At 39.5% G+C, this 17,660-nt stretch overlaps 1 protein-coding gene across 1 annotated transcript in view; it reads right to left on the bottom strand.

Annotated features, from left to right (window-relative positions):
- Positions 1-1,015: 1,015 nt before the first annotated feature.
- TTLL1 (tubulin tyrosine ligase like 1) overlaps positions 1,016-17,660 on the bottom strand; it is a 17,664-nt gene continuing 1,019 nt past the window's right edge. Inside the window, exons 2-11 of the mRNA XM_017826627.1 lie at positions 17,259-17,467; positions 15,423-15,555; positions 13,954-14,162; positions 12,045-12,225; positions 10,764-10,898; positions 10,526-10,634; positions 8,087-8,230; positions 6,158-6,244; positions 5,089-5,252; positions 1,016-3,710 (exon numbers count right to left, since the gene is read on the bottom strand). Coding sequence (XP_017682116.1) covers positions 3,581-3,710; positions 5,089-5,252; positions 6,158-6,244; positions 8,087-8,230; positions 10,526-10,634; positions 10,764-10,898; positions 12,045-12,225; positions 13,954-14,162; positions 15,423-15,535 — 1,272 coding nt within the window. The 5' untranslated portion in view covers positions 15,536-15,555; positions 17,259-17,467 and the 3' untranslated portion in view covers positions 1,016-3,580. The remainder of the gene's footprint in view (positions 3,711-5,088; positions 5,253-6,157; positions 6,245-8,086; positions 8,231-10,525; positions 10,635-10,763; positions 10,899-12,044; positions 12,226-13,953; positions 14,163-15,422; positions 15,556-17,258; positions 17,468-17,660) is intronic.

Genomic DNA, 17,660 nt, shown 5'->3' with positions numbered 1-17,660 from the left:
TCTTACCAGTCTGTACCACCAGTTCTGTCCTATTGCAGCAGCAGATTTCCTTCAAGGAGTGAAAAGTTTTAAGAATTTATCCCTCAGTAAACAATTAAAAGTTTTCTTTCCAGTTTCTCTTCTTCCTCACTGGATTTTCACCTTGACCTTTCAAGACCAGGTACAAACCAGCATCTCACAGGGTGATATCCACATACCACCCTCCTCCTCCTCCTATTAGCTAAGACTACTTTTGTTTCCTTGTCATCTTCCTTTTCAGAGTCTCCAGACAAGCACAAGAGCAAACACCCATTCCAGCTACCACAGACCCTTTCCTTATTCAATTATTCCCTTATTCAATTATTTCCTTATTAAAAAAAAAAAATTACTTATTTAAAAATTTCCTTAATCAAAAACTTTCCTCATTCAAAAATTTCCTTACTCAAATTCCTTCAGTGAATCACTGCATTTTTCAACAAGTCTTACACAGAAAAAAAAAAACCAAAACCAAACCCAGACATTATGTAGCAACACAGCTTCCTAATTTTGAGTTTCTCAAGAACATTTCACTCACATGAGGCCTCAAGTTCTGCATAGAAAAGGAAGCATTTCTGATCAGAAATCCAACCTTAGTATTCTAGAATTTCATGTTATTTCGGTTTTGCTCCTTAAAACTCCCACTGCAAACAGAGGTTCTTCATGTACTGGAACTGAAAATACAGTCAGGCCTTCAAACTTCAACCTCTGCAAAAAGCCTGTTGGAAAAGGAAGTGGGGAGAAAGCAGCCTGATTTATATCATCAGTGGCCTATTGCTTTTAAAAAGAAAGTGGAATGAGATCAGGAAGAGATCAGGTCACTGCATGTGCTCTTTGAAGGGAGTGCTGCATTACCAAATTCATGTTTGGGCCAGCAAGATAAATTAGTAGTAACACACTGGTTGGAGATATAACTGTAAAATGGGATATCAACATTTAAAATCTAAATTCTGGCTCTGAGATTAGGTACTACATAGTCAAAGTTTCATATCACTTTGGGTTTTTTTCCTTTTCCCCTCCCAGTTAGTAATATTTTAATGTTTTTATTTTGAGGTAGTAATGATAATTTACTAGATATTTTATAGAGATATTTCATCCTCAAGGGTTTGAAATATGCTTTCTCAACACTGTAGTGGCCAGAGAGAATGATTTGCGTGTTCAGAACCGACAGCTCTGCTACAAAAATATTTTCCACATAAAATATTGCTCTGCAACTACTATATTTGAATTAAATACATCTGCTACACACTGGGACAGAAATCTTTATTCTTTGAAAGCAATGCCAAGAATTCCAGCCCTGACTTCTGAAAAGCTGTCGTCATGTTAAATCAGTGGAAGAGAGTCTTTGTTATACTGAATACTGAGGGTGCAAGCCCAAGTGAGTTCACCCTTTCCAAGCCATTAGAACCCCCCTGAACAATTAAATAAGAATATTCCATATCAGTAATATCACAGGCAGTGCCATTACTATTCTGTCTTGGCAGTGTCTGTGTTCTGGAGGCCCTGACTGAACTCACTGTAATAACACAGAGTAACCACCTGACAAACTAGTTTGAAAGAACAAGGTTATTTAGATCAGGACCAAGATTATTACCATCAGTGAAATTACATCTGAAAGTATCCCCTGGATTAAGTCTCCAAAGCCTTCTACAGCAATAAATCCTAGTTTTGCTTTCACTTTAAGCCTTCCCAAAAGCGAGACTGAAAGTCACTGCAGCTCAGTTGGTATGTTATGAGTATAAAATCCTATTTACTACAGTCTCATAGTTCCTAAGGCTGTCACTACTTCCCACTTTACCCCCGACAGGCAGTTGGGGGTAAAACTGGAAACATCTGCCCACTAAATATCACGTAATTAAAGCAACACTGCTGCTGATTAACACATCTACTTACCTGTCAAGGTCCAAATATGCAAGCAGGAGTCACAGTTAGGAACTAAAAAGAACCAACCAACCAACCAACCAAAAAAAACCAACCCAACCAAAAAAACCCCAAAACAAAACAAAAGAAGAAAAACCCAATAAAAAACCCTAAGCAAAACCAGAAGATCCCAACCCCAAAAATATGTGAGACCTGGAATTTAGATGAGCTTTACTACCCTGCAGGGATCATCTTTTCTTAGCCTTATTTCAAGAGCCAACTAGAATGTGCTTTTCCAGAGGCCAGTGAGAAGATTGGAGTCTGATGAACACAGAATCAGCTGGATTTTGGTCTTTAATGGAACATACAAGACCAATGAAGACCAAGATTACACTTGGAGTGACTCAGTCCCCATATTCCATTCTTCATTGCAAGGATGAATCCCAGCCTATGTGTAAGGGCATTACTGGTGAGCCCAGCCCACATCTGCCCTCTGCCCTGTGCTCAGACTGAAGAGTCATCAGCACCAACTGTCCCAAAGACCACAGTTTCCTGCCCTCTGCTAGGAGGACCTTCAAAAGCAAGCAAAGAGGTCTGTTTTATGTGCTCAAGAAACTAAAAACTTTGGAGAGAGGTCAAATTTATGGCTCCATGGACATTTACAACTCTCAGCAATCACGGATCCAACTAGTTTATTTATCTGCTCTGCTGTTAGAAGAACTGAAATACCCATTTTTATCTTTTGCTCTATGTTTTGGCAGCTAATCAACACAACTGTTGTTATCAAAGCTACCAGAAATAGCTCGCCATGTACAACAGTATTTTCGTTAGAGCACACACAAAATATATAAAAATATACAGGTATTTGACTTATATACATGCATAAATACACTAAGAGGTTCTGGTGCAAATAAAGATTTACCATCAGCTTCAAGCAATGAGATTTATCACAGTATGTGGTTGTTCTGTCTGTTTTTCCACAGACATGCATCATCTCAAAACAACAATTAATGGCTAGTGAAATAATCAATATACCATCCACACACCATTGAAACACTCCCTCAGTCCACCAAGCTTTCTACCTTCAAACAATTAGAAGCTCAGAACACTTAAAGGAAATAAAACCCCCCAACCCTCAGCATATAAAGAGCTCCTTTCCAATTTCTTAATCATTAGCTGCATTAACTGACATTAGCCTCAAGTGCTTGTATTCCCAATTTTTTCTATTTGCTCATCTTTTACTACAAGAATCTGAACCACCATCATGACAATGTTAACACTTACCTCTCTCACCCTTTTAGAGAATCCACAGCTTATTTATTACAGGGAGCAAGGGATAGGCTGCTGGAGGAAATAAATAATACCCAGCACAGCAAAGAGTTTCTTTCAGAATGCATATTTGGAGTTGTCACCTTTATACAGAAAGTTCTTAATCATTACCAAGAGAATATCAGTTTATACAAATTATATAAATATTATTATATATACATACACACTATACATATATTGTTGTAATAACAATCAAGCCAGTGTTCACCTAGTAAAGTTCCTGGGTTTTGAATGTTTGTTTCACTTCTTTTCAAAGGCTGTTTTGTCTCCTTTAGTATTTCCTGCACGCAGGGCAGCAAAACACAGGCACCTGTTGTAAAACTGCTGTTTTATTTGTGATATCTTCCTACCAGGAGTGCAGCTGTTTTTCCTGTTATCACTTCCAGGTGGTCAGGACAGGCTTTCCTAAATCCCTTGCGCGACTTCCTTTGGCTCCAGTGGATTGCCCAGAACGACCCCTCGGGTCCCGCTCGGGCCCATCACTCTGTGCCATCTCCTCATCATACCTGGAAATGAGACAAGTTCAGTGCCTGCTCCTGCTACACAGGCAAAAGTAAGTCCTCTATATTCTATTTTTATATTCTATTTTGCTTAATGTCTAGCCCTGAAACTGAACCCAAGCTGTCCCACACACAGCTTTGTGCCTGCGTGGTAAGACATGCACCTATGATTCTATGAAATACACGTGATTTTACAACACAGATCATCTGAAATACCTTGAGCTGCGTTTTGAAAGAAACACAAACCATCTGGCAGCTTTAGTTAAAACTCCTGAGCTTGTGAAATTTTGTGCTTGTGAAATTTCCCATGTACTTCTGCAGGTCTCTGTGGTTAAGCAGAACACGAGGCTGCTGCCAGTTAAATAAAGTCTTAAGCTGTTGCTTCAAAGGGAGGATTTTTAGCTGCAGTGTTAAAAACCCCACCGTTGCATCAGAGAGTGAGAAGGGAAAGAATGAGGTGAACTGAGCAGCCATGTGATTAAATTAAATGCATTTGACAACATGGATTTGGCAACACTTCACCACAGTGGTGAGAAGTTCTTTAAATAGCTAAGCCTTTACAATACCTAAAATATTTTTAATAAACCTATATAATTTTTAATATATCTGTGTAATACCTTTTCATATATCTATATAAAATACCTTTTAAATATCTTATAATATCCCTTTAATATCTATGGCCTCAGATAACACTATATACTGAGTTATCTAAGTATACTGAGTTATATACTTAGGTAAGTATATAACTCAGTATACACTGACCTCTCAGCTGCTATGCAAATTCCAAGCAGAATTTAGCTATAGATAGGTAATTGTAATTAACAAAAGATAATACTATAATATTGTGTAGGATAATCAAAATATATACTGAGTTACACTATTTTATGGGTATTCACTGCTACCATGTATGTAACTCATTTCTCTCCTTATAATACAGATGGAGGAATTTAAAAAGTATCTGGTAACTTTATTTATTGTTACATCCATGAATTACAGGAGTCAAGAAGCACTATTTCTGTGAACTGGGACAAAATTTGCATCACATAACTATTTTATCTATTTAACCACCATCTATTACCCTCAATACAATTACAGTCCTACACATGGAGAAGACAAACATTCTCTTTCTGTCCCTCAAATCTGGCTGCTGGAAGCTCAGAAGGTGCAATCAGGGGCTTATCAGACAACATTTTCTCTGGACATGAGGTGAGACAACTCCTCCCACCTCCCATGTCACTGTTGCAGCTCCAAAGACATGCAGTGGTACTTTATGCCTATTTTTCCCTCCAGAATGAAGTTCACCTTCTCTCTTTGGTCTACATTACACATGAATAAAAGAGTGAGGTGACAGAAAACCACAATATAAAACACTGACAAAACTTACAAGACTTCATAATTGCCAAGGACCTCCTTTGGTGGAGATTTATTCCATTTACAGTCAGGAATTTCCCCATTAGGCACGGCAATGTTGAGGGTGTCGTTAATCAGATTATACTTCAGGATCCGATCATTGGCAGTGCTGGAAGTGAGGGAAGGGGAAGCATTGACCTACAAAGGACAAAAATAAAGCCAGCATCAATCTTTTGGGTGGTATAAAGTTCTCCAAAGTGCATCTGTGATGCCTGTGTGTTCTACAGGGGAAGACTCAAAGCACATCTCAGTTCCTCAGACACCGGAAGGAATCCCCCCACTGGGAATTTCTCTTTTTACTTAAAAAGGAAAGTACCACACCACTGCAGTGTCAGCCTGGAGATTTTTATTCAGATGAGATCACCAGGGTGAATCAGACAAGACAGAGATTTTTTTTTTTTTAAACTAAGTTTACATGGTTACAAACCCCATAAATTTCAGTACTTAAAATCTGCCCAGTTCACTGTTACACACAGAAACCCAGGGGTCTCTTCTAGGTAAACAACTTTTATTTAAGTTCTTAATCTGAGCTCTCCCCTGTTGGTTGGAGCAGGGTGCTAATAAAGCCAAGGCTGTGGGTTTGATCCCTGTCTGGGCCATTCACCTAAGAGTTGGACTTGATGATCCTTGTGGGTCCCTTCCAACTCAGAATATTCCGTGATTCTGTGAAATTTTGAGCTGGAAAAACATATCCATGCTCTCTGTTCGAAGCACTACACTGACAGCATCTAAAACTTAAAATTTAATGTTAAAAAAAACTTCATTTGATGTTATGCTCCATCAAGCCAATGCCAATTTTACAGCTACACTATCTAACTGCTAACATTCTGAAGTCCAACTGGACTGGATGCACTGGATTTAAAAAACAGAAACACCAGTTTGGTCATCACACGGCCCATTGCACTTTCCATCATTTTTCTTAATCCACTTACGAAAGAACAAAAAACATTGTTTAAAAAGAGGAAAGACTACACTGAAATCTACTTAGTTTTTTTCCTGTGAAGTGAGAAGGGAGTTTTTTCCTGTATTTCATGCAACTTTACCTCAATTAGCCAGGGTTTCAGCTTGTCATCGATGATAATATCATACCCATAGCACTCAAAGCAGTGTTTATCATTATTCATTACAGGCTAAAAAAAAAAAAAGAAAAGACAAAAATATGCATTAAAATCAACAGTTCAGTAAGTAACCTGACTACATACTTTGTTTGCTACAATGTGATGACATTGTGAATCTTCTACATTGGTTTTCAGTGCTGTAACTCTGATATAAGCTGATATAAGACAGAGGACCAGCAAATCACATGCTTAATCATTCTCAACACTTTTTCTTTTCTCTTCTCTTTAAAAGTTCTGCTAACATTGGTTTAAATCCCTTTTTTTCTCCCAACTAGTAAGTCCAGAATTGCCTTCTTTTCCCCCAAGCTGTAAGCAAATGTTTCAATACTAATGATTGCACTGATGCCAAGTATGAAGTTACATTAACTTTCCATTATGTTTCCAATGTAAAAATAAGTGTTTTCATATTTTGCAAAAGCAGTAACAACATTTAAAGCCTGCACACATCAGGAGAAAACAGGAACTCTGAAAATTTACAGCTTCACAAATTCTTTAAAATTTAGGAAAAGAAGACTCATTCAAAAACATTTCTTTTATCCTGCTGCTGCAACTATGAAGAGACTTTAGGTCAAGCAATTCCAAGATGCCTTTTTAAATTATAATTAGCTCAAGCCAACTATAACCCCAAAGCCAGGAGAGACCAAGGAACAAGTCGTGCTCGGCTGATCCTCTAGAGAATCAGGAGCTTTCCAGCATCTGCTCAACATTTGCAGTGGGCACAGTAAGACTCTTCTTCTATGCAAATCTCATCAGATCTTCTAGAGAAACCTTAGTAACAGGTTAGGGAGATGTTTTCCCCCAAACTAATAATGAGAGCTTTTCAGTTCTTCAGGGACTGAAAGGGGGAAGGAGGAACAAGCATCTCATTACATTTGCCACTGTCAGAAAGTCAGAGGACCAACAGATTTCATGCTCAGTCATTCTCAGCACCTTTTCTCTTCTCTTCTAAGGTTCTGCTATCACTGGATTTAATCCCTTTTGCTCTCCCAACTGTTTCCAAATAGGATTGCCCAGCAGAGGCCAAGTTAAGCCAAGCTTCCCCACCTCCCACTGCTCCTTGCTGTGTGACCTTGTCCCTCCTCCTCGTGCTGAGTCTGGTGTTCTGCTCCTTCCATGACTCAGCTCATTGCACTGGCAGAACACTAAACCCATCAATAAAGCAAGGGAGCAATTTGTCAGAGAGCTGACTCAGCTCACAGCAGTGCCAGGACCAACCCAAAACAGAGGACAAGACAATGCACTTGGGAACAGGAGAGTCCTTGGCACCACTGGGCTCTTCAGTTACCCCAGGTGACCCACAGAGCGATACCTGCTCTCTGAAGTTATCACAGGATGTTACCCAAACACCACAAAGTCACTCAAGCAGAGGACTGGTTGTTTCTTCTATCTTTTTTTTTTTTTAATAAAAGTTCATTATAACTACGTGACTTGTGTATAAAAGAGGTGAAAGTAGGTTATGTAACTCTGATGAACTAATAGCCTGAGGTTTTCTCTGCTGAATTGTCCTCCAGAGGTATTTTTTTCCTTGACACATTTGTTATTGCTGCAATGACATCACACATCTTGGCAGAACTTAATCCTATTCACAAGGGCAGCCTCAAGTCATATTAAATAGTTCACAAAGCCCTCAAGGAAAGAGATTTACCCACTCCTTCAAACACAGGCAGATAGCTCACCCACCCAAGATTCTCAGAGAAATCAAGAGATGACAGCACTGCAGAAATCAGCACCAACACCATCACTCAAACAGCAGCAGACACACGTAGGGATTTTTTTGGCAAACTGACTTTGATGGCTCTGAGAAGCCTGCAGCCCTAATACTGCAGCTGGCAGCACTGCAGGGACAGTACTCACCGCCACAGCCTTCAGGGACTGCACAATTATCCAGTGGATTTCATCAAATAACTTGTTGGTGACTTCTTTTCCACGGGTGCTCTCCAGGTACAGCCTTAAGTTACTCACTGTCCACTTCCCCCCATGGATGTGGTTGTAATCATCCTGAAGAGTTTAAGGAGTTCATTCAGTCTAAGACTTTGAAGTGGCTCAGCAGGTTTTTTTTTTTTTCATTCACACAAAAAGTCCACTCTTACAGCTACATGAAAGTATTGCTCTAAAAAGAAACTTGGCAAATTGTTCTTGCAGCTTTACTTTGAACTGCCTTCTACAGAGACAACAGTTTTTATTATATATGCTGATATCTCACATTGCAAATCAAGTAACAAATCTTTCTTAGAATTAAAAAACAACGGGTACTTTGACAGTTTTAGAGGAGGACATGATTTAAGATTTAGAAATGTAAGTCTTAAAATGTGAAAGGAAAGAATTGAATGTTTTCCTCCTCTGGGGAAAAGGGAGAAACAATTAAGGGAGCAATAGCTAAATTTCACTGAAGTTGGCTGTTTTTAAATGCAGCACTTGAAAGTGCTTGTCTGTGTTTATTCATTTAAAATAGGACTTGTCTGTTCCCCACAAGGTAAACATGGTCTCTTCTTAACAGACTTCTTAACTGACAACAGTTACATTCAAGAAGACAGGGAAACATATGACACCCAAATTGTTTTTAAAAGTTAATTTTTCAAGTAATTCAGTACAAAATCCCTGCTGTTACTGAAAGTGGACAGGGAAAAACAGGAGGACACCTTATATTTATCTTTTCAGAGGCTGTCAAGGCTCTGCATTATTTCTCTTTAAATGCAAAGACCAGTGCAAAGAGAGAGTGTTCACACTGATGGAAAGACACACGTTCAGCCCTCAGGTAACTCTCAGGAAAACTGCTTTGTCCCTTTATAAAGGTTCTGCTCAGATCATTTCGTTGCACAATCACAGTTGTCTAATCAAAGACATTAAAACAATGTAGGATATTGCAGGCTACACAGGAGATCATAATGTGAAAATAATTAAGCATAAGAATTATTGCTGCTTTGCTTGTATTGCACATGCAGTGAATAATGACTTAGAACTGTATTTTCCAGCAGAAATATCACAATGGGTATTCTGACTTACCCTCCTTCCTTAATTTTACCCTTTCCCTCTCCCAATACTGATTTGTACCCTTTTCAAATCAGGGATGTTTTCAAATGAGCTTGTAGGGTACAAACACACTGGAAGTCTGTGGTTCACACAAGGCTTAGAGTGGAGATTAACAGCCAGAACTTAGAAGAGTTTTTCCAGACCTCATCATAATTCTGACAAATTACTCGACAGCTCAAATTAGGCAGAGTTTTAGAAGACTAAAACTGTACAGCCTAAGTGCCTCCCAAGTAACAGGCACATCTAAAACAGAACAGGATGGCTTTACATTAAACTTCTCTTATGCCTGTCTGCAAAACTCAACAGATATCAGGGGTTTACAATTTAGGAAAAGCTTTTCAAATATTCTAGCAACGATTCCACATTTTTAGGCTGCTCCTTCTATACCCATTCCTGTTCTTTATTCTCTCAAAATGACCTCACCACCACTTTCACTGCTGCTTTTATTTGGGAAAAATTTTGAAGGCCATTCTTTGACGGGTAGAGAAGATGGAAGGGCACATAATAACAAGAGAGGCGACATATCACATGCCTCACCTCTTCACTGCTACTGAAAACAGCACCAGGATTTATTCTCTGAGTTGTGTGGGACCTGCTTTCATACCATAACTAATTCTCAGAGTGCCCTGTCAGACCACGACGTGTTTAAAGCACTCCCCAAATCAGCACCTGAGCAATGAAATGTTTGTAGCACCGACAAAAATGCCACGTCACCCCTGACCCAGCAGCCCTTCCTCCCCACTGCTGAACTTCAGCCCACTGGGACACAGGGATGTGCTGGCAGAGCTATTGTGTTTCCAGGTGGTTTATGAATATCAGTGGCAAATCCCAGGACAGAACTGTTGTGCAGGCAGAACTCCATCTCTGTCCAGGCAAGAGGAAGCCACCAGCTGGCCAGGCAGCACACAGAGATCAGGAAGGAGATATTAAAGCACTGCTGTAAAGCACAAATCCACATGAACCAAGCACCATTAATTTCATTGCTCAATCCCTAAGTGAGCATATTAACATTTAAATGGAAAGAAACTGGAAGCACACCCCTGCTCTCAACTGCTGAACATATCACAGCCTATTACAGAGCTGCAACTCATTATCTTGCACACTTTTGATCTCCAGTCTTCCGAAATTTATTTATTTGTAAGTGCAAGTTGAGGCATTTTAGTTGCAAGGTCACGAAAAATACAACAAAACCTTTTTATTCCAAGTTTCCGGGGCAATTTAAGAGATCAGTCTTGCTACAAAAGAGTACCTAAGAACACTTACCCCATGTTTCTGAATGGCAACATTTGTGAGATGTACAAACATGTTGTCCAATTCACTGGTGCTTGGGGTGTATTTTACTGTGCAAAACCGGCAAAATCCAAGTTTATACCTCGAAAAAAAGTCATTAAAATGTGTTAAAGCCCAACAATTACCACCTGCATGTTAAAACTTCTTTTCAGCAAGAAAAGACTGCTTCAGACACCGTCCCAAAACAAAATACAAATGTATACAAACTTACATGTAACACCGCAGAGGACGGTAGGTAGATACTAAAACATACAGACGGAGGTCAAACTTCTTTCCCCCAATGAGCAAGGGATTGTTGATGTAGAGTGAAATCACATAGGCTTCTTTGGAAGACTGGGACACAAACCTGAAAAACACAAGTCATGTTTGCAATACAACCCAGTAAGTCTTTTTTCTTCTTTAGAAGTATTCTGTAAATTTTTGAATTGACTGAAATCTTGCATCTTTTGCCAAGACAAAGTGTAAAATTGTGGTGGTTGACAATACACACTTGGCATCAGGGACTAAACACCAAAAATGTTGGTGTAGATATATATATGTATAAAAGTTAATGTGTGTATATATATGTATGTGTGTATACATATATATATCTCAAAAAGTTGGTGTATATATATATATGTATATAAAAATAAAATTGACCCATATGAATTAACCATTTAAACCCACTTTTGAAGTTAACACTGTAGTTGACCAAGCCATTCCAAATGCAGCTCTACAAGCCAGTCTTTTCCTCAGAGAGGATTTAGAGCTTGGCATGGTTCAGACAAGCAAAGGGCACACAGTATATTACCTTCCTTATTCAAGGTCTTACACCACCAGAATATTTGCATTTATGCTTGGTGTGCAACTGCAAACCACTGTGAAAAGTTGAGGTAACTTTCAGACTGTGACATTCCTCAGATTCCAAGTCCAACAGGGAAACAAATACTCAAGTGATATTCAGCCAGTCACTTGATCACAGGAACAAAACTTAACATTAGTTGTGTGATCAAAACTTCTCCCAGAAGAGAAGAGCATAGATTGCTAAACTGTTTCATCAACACGAGGTGTATTATTTTCTGTTCCAAAAGGACAATGTATTTACTTCATATAAATCCATTCTTCCTTCGTACTAACTTAGAAAGTGATTTAATACATATTAAATAATTACTGAAATTGCTGAGGGGGAGATTTTTCTCTTGCTTCCTGTTATTTAATACTATGAAGCAGAACAATTTATTTCTGTGCAGTTTTCCCCCCCACCCCCAACACTGAGAGCATTTTTATAAAGAATAGTTACTTGCACAGTTCTTTGCACCTCCTCATGCCAAAACAAGTCCTGCTGAAGGAGGAAGCCAGATAACAACTGAGATTAAATGCAAACCTAAGTATATAATGACAAAGCAACAACAATCATGGAATACTTTTCCCATGCATCAGACAATCAGAGTGTTGATGTGGTTCACCTGATTACAGAAAATACAATGAAGGCTTTAAGGTTTTAAGAACTTACGAAGATGTTTTGCTGTCTCGAGACCATTTTTTAATCTGGGAGAGCTTATTGATTAGAAATATCCCTTTCCCTTGGGCTTTGCCACAAGGTTTCATAATCCAAGTGCTGGAGGGATTCTTCCTGAATTCTTCAACAAAGAGATTATAATCGGCAGGAAGCATAAAAGTCACAGGAACGAAATCTGAGTTAAGGGGGGAAAAGAGAAAGGTGCACAATTAAGGACAGTATATCTGATAAGGTTATTGACACATACAGAGGGGGGAAAAAAGGTTCTGTCTTCTAAATTTTCCAGTCTGGCATGACCCACCTTCATTAAGACTCACGTTGCTTTTTATCCCATTTAAATTCTACTTTTTTACTTAAACAATTGCAAAATATTATATGATGCCACCTTCATATTAACAGATTCTAATTCACGTGAATCAGTTTTCTTCTTCTGTTTATATGCTGGGAAATTAAAGTACTAGATATCATTTCAACTTAAAAATTTCACCATTCCATTAACCAACTTATCTTCTGTGCAGGCAAAAACGTGAATGTTGATGTTGCCTCCTCTTTGGATGTGGAATTTTAATTTCCATGTAACCCCCACGAGTTATTCTTATTTTCTCCCACAATCAGTTTTACCATGATTACTGAAACCTACAGAAAAGCACTTTTCCCTTTTTGCTATCAGATTATCTTCACTTCCATCCATAAAGAACTGCTTCTTTCTTACATGGATATGAAGAGTTTTCATTTCACTTTCCCAAGATGTAAATCAACTCCACACATTCCCATCTGTTTCACTTTGATGCTTTCTGACCCCCAAACCAACTCTCCTCATTCCTGATTTATTCTTGGTTTAGTTTGGGGGTTCTTGGTTGGTTTTGTTTGTGTTTTTTTTTTAGTCTGGCTTTCTTTTTATTTTGTTGGGTTTTTTCTTTGTTCTCAAACTTCTCCCAAATTTCTCCTCTGAAGTGTTTGTTCATTCAGTTCTGTCCAGAGCCTTTCTGCAAAAGTTTATTTTAGTTTTTGCTCCAGTATAAGATTTTCAGATAATGGTTTTTCACTCTTGAATTAAAGAAACTGCAACGCTGTATCATAGGAAGCACCAGGGCCCTTTGGTTCCACCATTAATTTTACTGCAAAGTACCTCAATCCCACAATTTTCCCTCTTCAAAATAATTTTAAAACCCCAAAAATGAATCAAACCCAACAAAAATCCAACCAATCCATCCTCTAGACTCCCACACACCCCCACAGTAATCCTAGCCACAAATCTAGTTCTGCACCCTCACATTTAAAAATAATAATTTCACTATCACTTCACCCAATGTTGCTTCAGATAATGCTGCACTATTAAGCTCAGTGTTTTTAAGGACCTTATTACTTACAAAAACTAAGCCTAAAAATTAAACTAAATTCCATGCATCCAAACTGAATTTGTGCTTCTCCTTGAGTAGTAACACTGTGACTTAGTGCTGTGGGAATACAACAGGGAAACGAGGAAATGTTCAATCTTTATTCCTGCTTTGTCTCTACTTCAACAAGTTCCCTTTATTCCTCTCAATTGGTCAAATATTATCCTTCAAAGCAAGGTTTGTGAAAAGCTTTGAAAATACAGTATTTCCTAGGAAACATTCGCTGCTACTGTTTGAATCACTCTCCCTATTCCTGTGTTTCCTCATGCTCCAGATTTGAGGGGAGGGAAAAGGGGATGATGGAGAGGGAAGGGTGTTGGGTTTGCAGAAAACAGCAAACAATTTTAGGACAAAGTGCACTTTTTTTTTTCCCCTGACAGGAACAGAGCATTTCAAGGTAGTCACTTCAATGTTCTAACACTCCAGAGGTTCAGAAAAGCTGGACCAATTCCAGGTTATTGACTACGTAAAAAAAAAGACAAACTCTGACAATGAGAACAACGCACCCAAATAAATGTATTTTCCATTTTCATCTTTTTCTGCAAGAGGACTTCCTTCTTTCTCAAGCTCTTTCCTGTATCTCTTGATATTCTTTACCATCAGATCTTTCCTGGTCAGCTCATAGTGGTTTGGGAAGTGATTGACAATCTGGTCATCAGAGAGGCGGTATCCAGTTTCCACACTGAAAACATTCCTGATGGTTTGCACGCTCATCCTGAAAGCAAGGACAGGCACCAAATTATTTCTCCCAAGAAACACAACCCAGGAGGACAAAGCAGAAACGGTTTTGCTCCAATTTCTTCATCTTTTCTTTCTCTTGTTTCTCTTTATAGTATAGTATTTTGCTGCAGTGACAGTCCAACATATCCTGAAATTCTATTAGCAAAGCAAATTAAATCCAGCTGGAGGTTTTATCAGTCCCTCTACCACTCCCGAAAGTGAGGACAGGAAGATGACAAACTGCCCCTGCTGGACTCTCTGGCTTGTTGATAGTCAGGTCAAGCCCCAGCAGGGCCTAAAAATGACTGAAGTGCCCCCAAATGCTACAGAAGCCTAGGACAAAGTCATCCAATCAGTTATCTCCCACATTTTCCACAGAGGATAGGAGCAGGGACATAGATGCCAAGAATTTTCAGTCTTAGATGTCTCACAGTGAAAATTTAAGAATATTCCCTGAATGCCATCAACCTGAAACATTATCATTTCAGAAAGGAAAAAAAAAAACAAAACAACCAGTCACACAACAACTTCCAGGAGTGTTCCCCCACTCCCCCCAGCTGCATTCCAAAGGCATGGGCAGATTAGTACCAGATTCCTGCCCGTTTAAATAAGTGGTTCACAACAGGAACATTTGGCAGCACAAACTGCCATTCTGCTGTATTTGAAAGGGACATTATAAATTGTTTGGTTTATTTAAAGAGTGCTGTTTCTGCCAATTAACAGATTACTGCATTGTAGGACAGCATTTCATGGTCTTATATCAGATAAATACCAAATAAGAAGGCAGATTATTTACTCCCCTCCTTTCAGCAGAATCTTGATCTAATTTCACATTCACTCTCAGGATTGAAATGCTGAAAAATTAGTCTGCACATAAATCATTATCATGAAGGAGAAGGACAGTACAAGGCATTTATTATTAAAGAATAAAGTGGACTCTGGTTACAGGGCAAGCCTCCATAACATGGACAAACCAGTATTTTATTGTATATTGCAACTGTGTACTCTTGGGTTATTTTGCTCATGTTGTGTCGTCAGAAAATGTTGGGAAAAGATACATTCAAAGACTCCCCTGAAGCCACAAATTCCCTCCAACTGAAAAGGAAAAATTCTGATTACTGCAGACAAAAAAAATCAGTTCTAATTTCTGCACCTTTCATTGTTCAATATGTATTTTGCTTTATTATTTATGGTATTGACATAAGACACTAAAATGCTTCACAAAGTTAGAAACTGGCATTTGTAACGTACTTACCAATAAAAATTCCAGTCTTCGTTTTCTGCCACTTGAATCCACCCTCTTTTCTCAAAGTTGTTTATTAGAACAGATTTTTCTATGTCAGTCACCCACTTCACTTTTCCTGCCATTATCCCAAAGCAGCATCAACCTGTTGGTAAAGAAAAGTTTAGGGATGTGAAGCTGAAAATAGGGGGGAGGACATAGGATAGTCAGAGCAGAACAGGCGCATAGAAACCACTTCCACATAGATATATTAATTTAAAAATCAAGGGAAACAGTACCTCAGGTTCCGAGTGAAACCCCGCATTTCTCAACAGGACAACTGCACACAAGGACAGGAGTTACAGGGACCTGTAAACTGATCTCGTTAAACCCTGACAGCAGGATTTCCCCAAACCTGAGGAGTGTTTCTGAGCTGCCTTTCAGCTCCTGACACCAGGTGTCACTTTCCACATGGGATCTCACTGGCCCGGATCAGCCTTTTGTCAGGATCACTGCAGCATTCTGGCCGTGCTTCACAGAAATCAGCTGCAGGGCAATCCTAATTCCGAAGGAAATCTCTTTGAGCCAAAGGCAGACTCTCTCCCCAGAACAAAAACCATGCAAAGGAGTGGGATTATTACACAAACACACACACACACACACAACACCATCTACTGCCTTTTCCACAGACAATTTTCCACTGAAAAGGAAATTAAAACATAAAATCACATTTGCTAAATGTTGTAATTTAATTAGTGCAAGTGAGTAATGAATGTAAGGAATATAATTTCTGCAAGTAAGACATTGGACTGGAATTCAAGGGGTTTTCAAGTTTCCAGGACTCTATATGGAGATGTACAATTCCCAGCAAGCTCAGGCTTTCTAGGAGGTATAACCCATTACATAGTGCTCCCCCACAGACTATTTATACTGTCAAATCCCACAAGGCAGAAATGTTTACTATTAAACTCCAATTTTACAGAGTTTCAGACATGCTTATTTTTATTCCTGTTGGCAAACCGATTTGAAATCAAGCTTAGACAGAAAAGAGCACATGAAGGCTCTGGGTCTGTCTTTTTGTGTGTGCTCAGTTCTGCAAGGTCATGATCTCTCCCTGGGCCTTCCAGATACCACCAAAACAAAAGGAAATGGAACAAAGGGATTCCTTTATTTGTACTGAAGTGTGTAGGATCGACCATCAGTGACTCACTAGTGCCACACACCACCTCGTCGAGGTTTTAAAAGCTCAGGGATCAGCAACACCTGCTACACATCCTATGGCAAGGAACCCTGAGAGATTCCATGTCCTGATCCAGCAAGTGCATTCTGTGGTAGCAGGGAGAAGTTATGTTGACTCCCAGAGGCTGCACTGTGCTTGCTTTCAGAAGCCAGAAACAATCCAGCAGAAGATTCACACACAGGAAGGCTAAACGTTGAAGATAACTTCCACCAGAAACAAAAAAGAAAAATCACAAGTTTGCCATTCTTTTCCTGTTTTGGGAAATTTAGGCCTTACAGATCCCTCCTGCTACAGGAGGATTGAAAGGATAACAATACAAACAGCAGACTGAGAATTCCTCCTTAGTTTCTGCAGATAGTTTGGTCATCTCAGATTGATGCTTAAGGGGCCTGTGAATAAAATCTTCCAATTTTGTACAAATTGACAACTGAAACCCACCAACAAGGGCGCACAAAGAAATAACATATTAAGTCGTGGCAAAATCTTTCTTATTTTCAGCAGTATAATTTTAACACAGCATAATTTTCTACAGGAATCCTCCAATCTGCAAACTAGGTATTCCAGATAACCAGGTCATCACCACCACCACCACCACCACCAGAAGCCGGTTGTGCTGACGGCAGACTTACCTTTCCACACTGCAAAATATAAGTTAAGCCGTGCAGGCACCTGGCCCAGCCAGCTCCATGTCCTTCTGACAGCACAAAAACGTCCCTGTGTGGTTGGTTGTGGAGTTCCTTACTGGAAAATCCAGTTCGGCCGGCCGAAGCAGTCGGGAGAATCCCTCAGAGGGGGTCGGGAGATTCCCGAAGTGTCAGGGATAAGGAGGAGCCCAAGGCTGCAACAGAGATGTCGATGGGGGGGGTGTGAGGTGTACTGGGGGGTGTATGGGTATGGGCATGAGGGGGGTATGAGGGTGTGTGGGGTGTATGGAGGGGTATGGAGAGGGTGTATGGGGAAGGGGGGGTGTCTATGGGAGTGAGGAGCTGTATGGCAGGGGTGGGGTGTACGGGGGTGTGAGGGGTGTATGG

Source organism: Lepidothrix coronata, unplaced genomic scaffold, assembly GCF_001604755.1.
Source record: "Lepidothrix coronata isolate B3197 unplaced genomic scaffold, Lepidothrix_coronata-1.0 Scaffold129, whole genome shotgun sequence".
NCBI lineage: Eukaryota > Metazoa > Chordata > Aves > Passeriformes > Pipridae > Lepidothrix > Lepidothrix coronata.
This window is presented reverse-complemented; position numbering and strand designations above follow the sequence as displayed.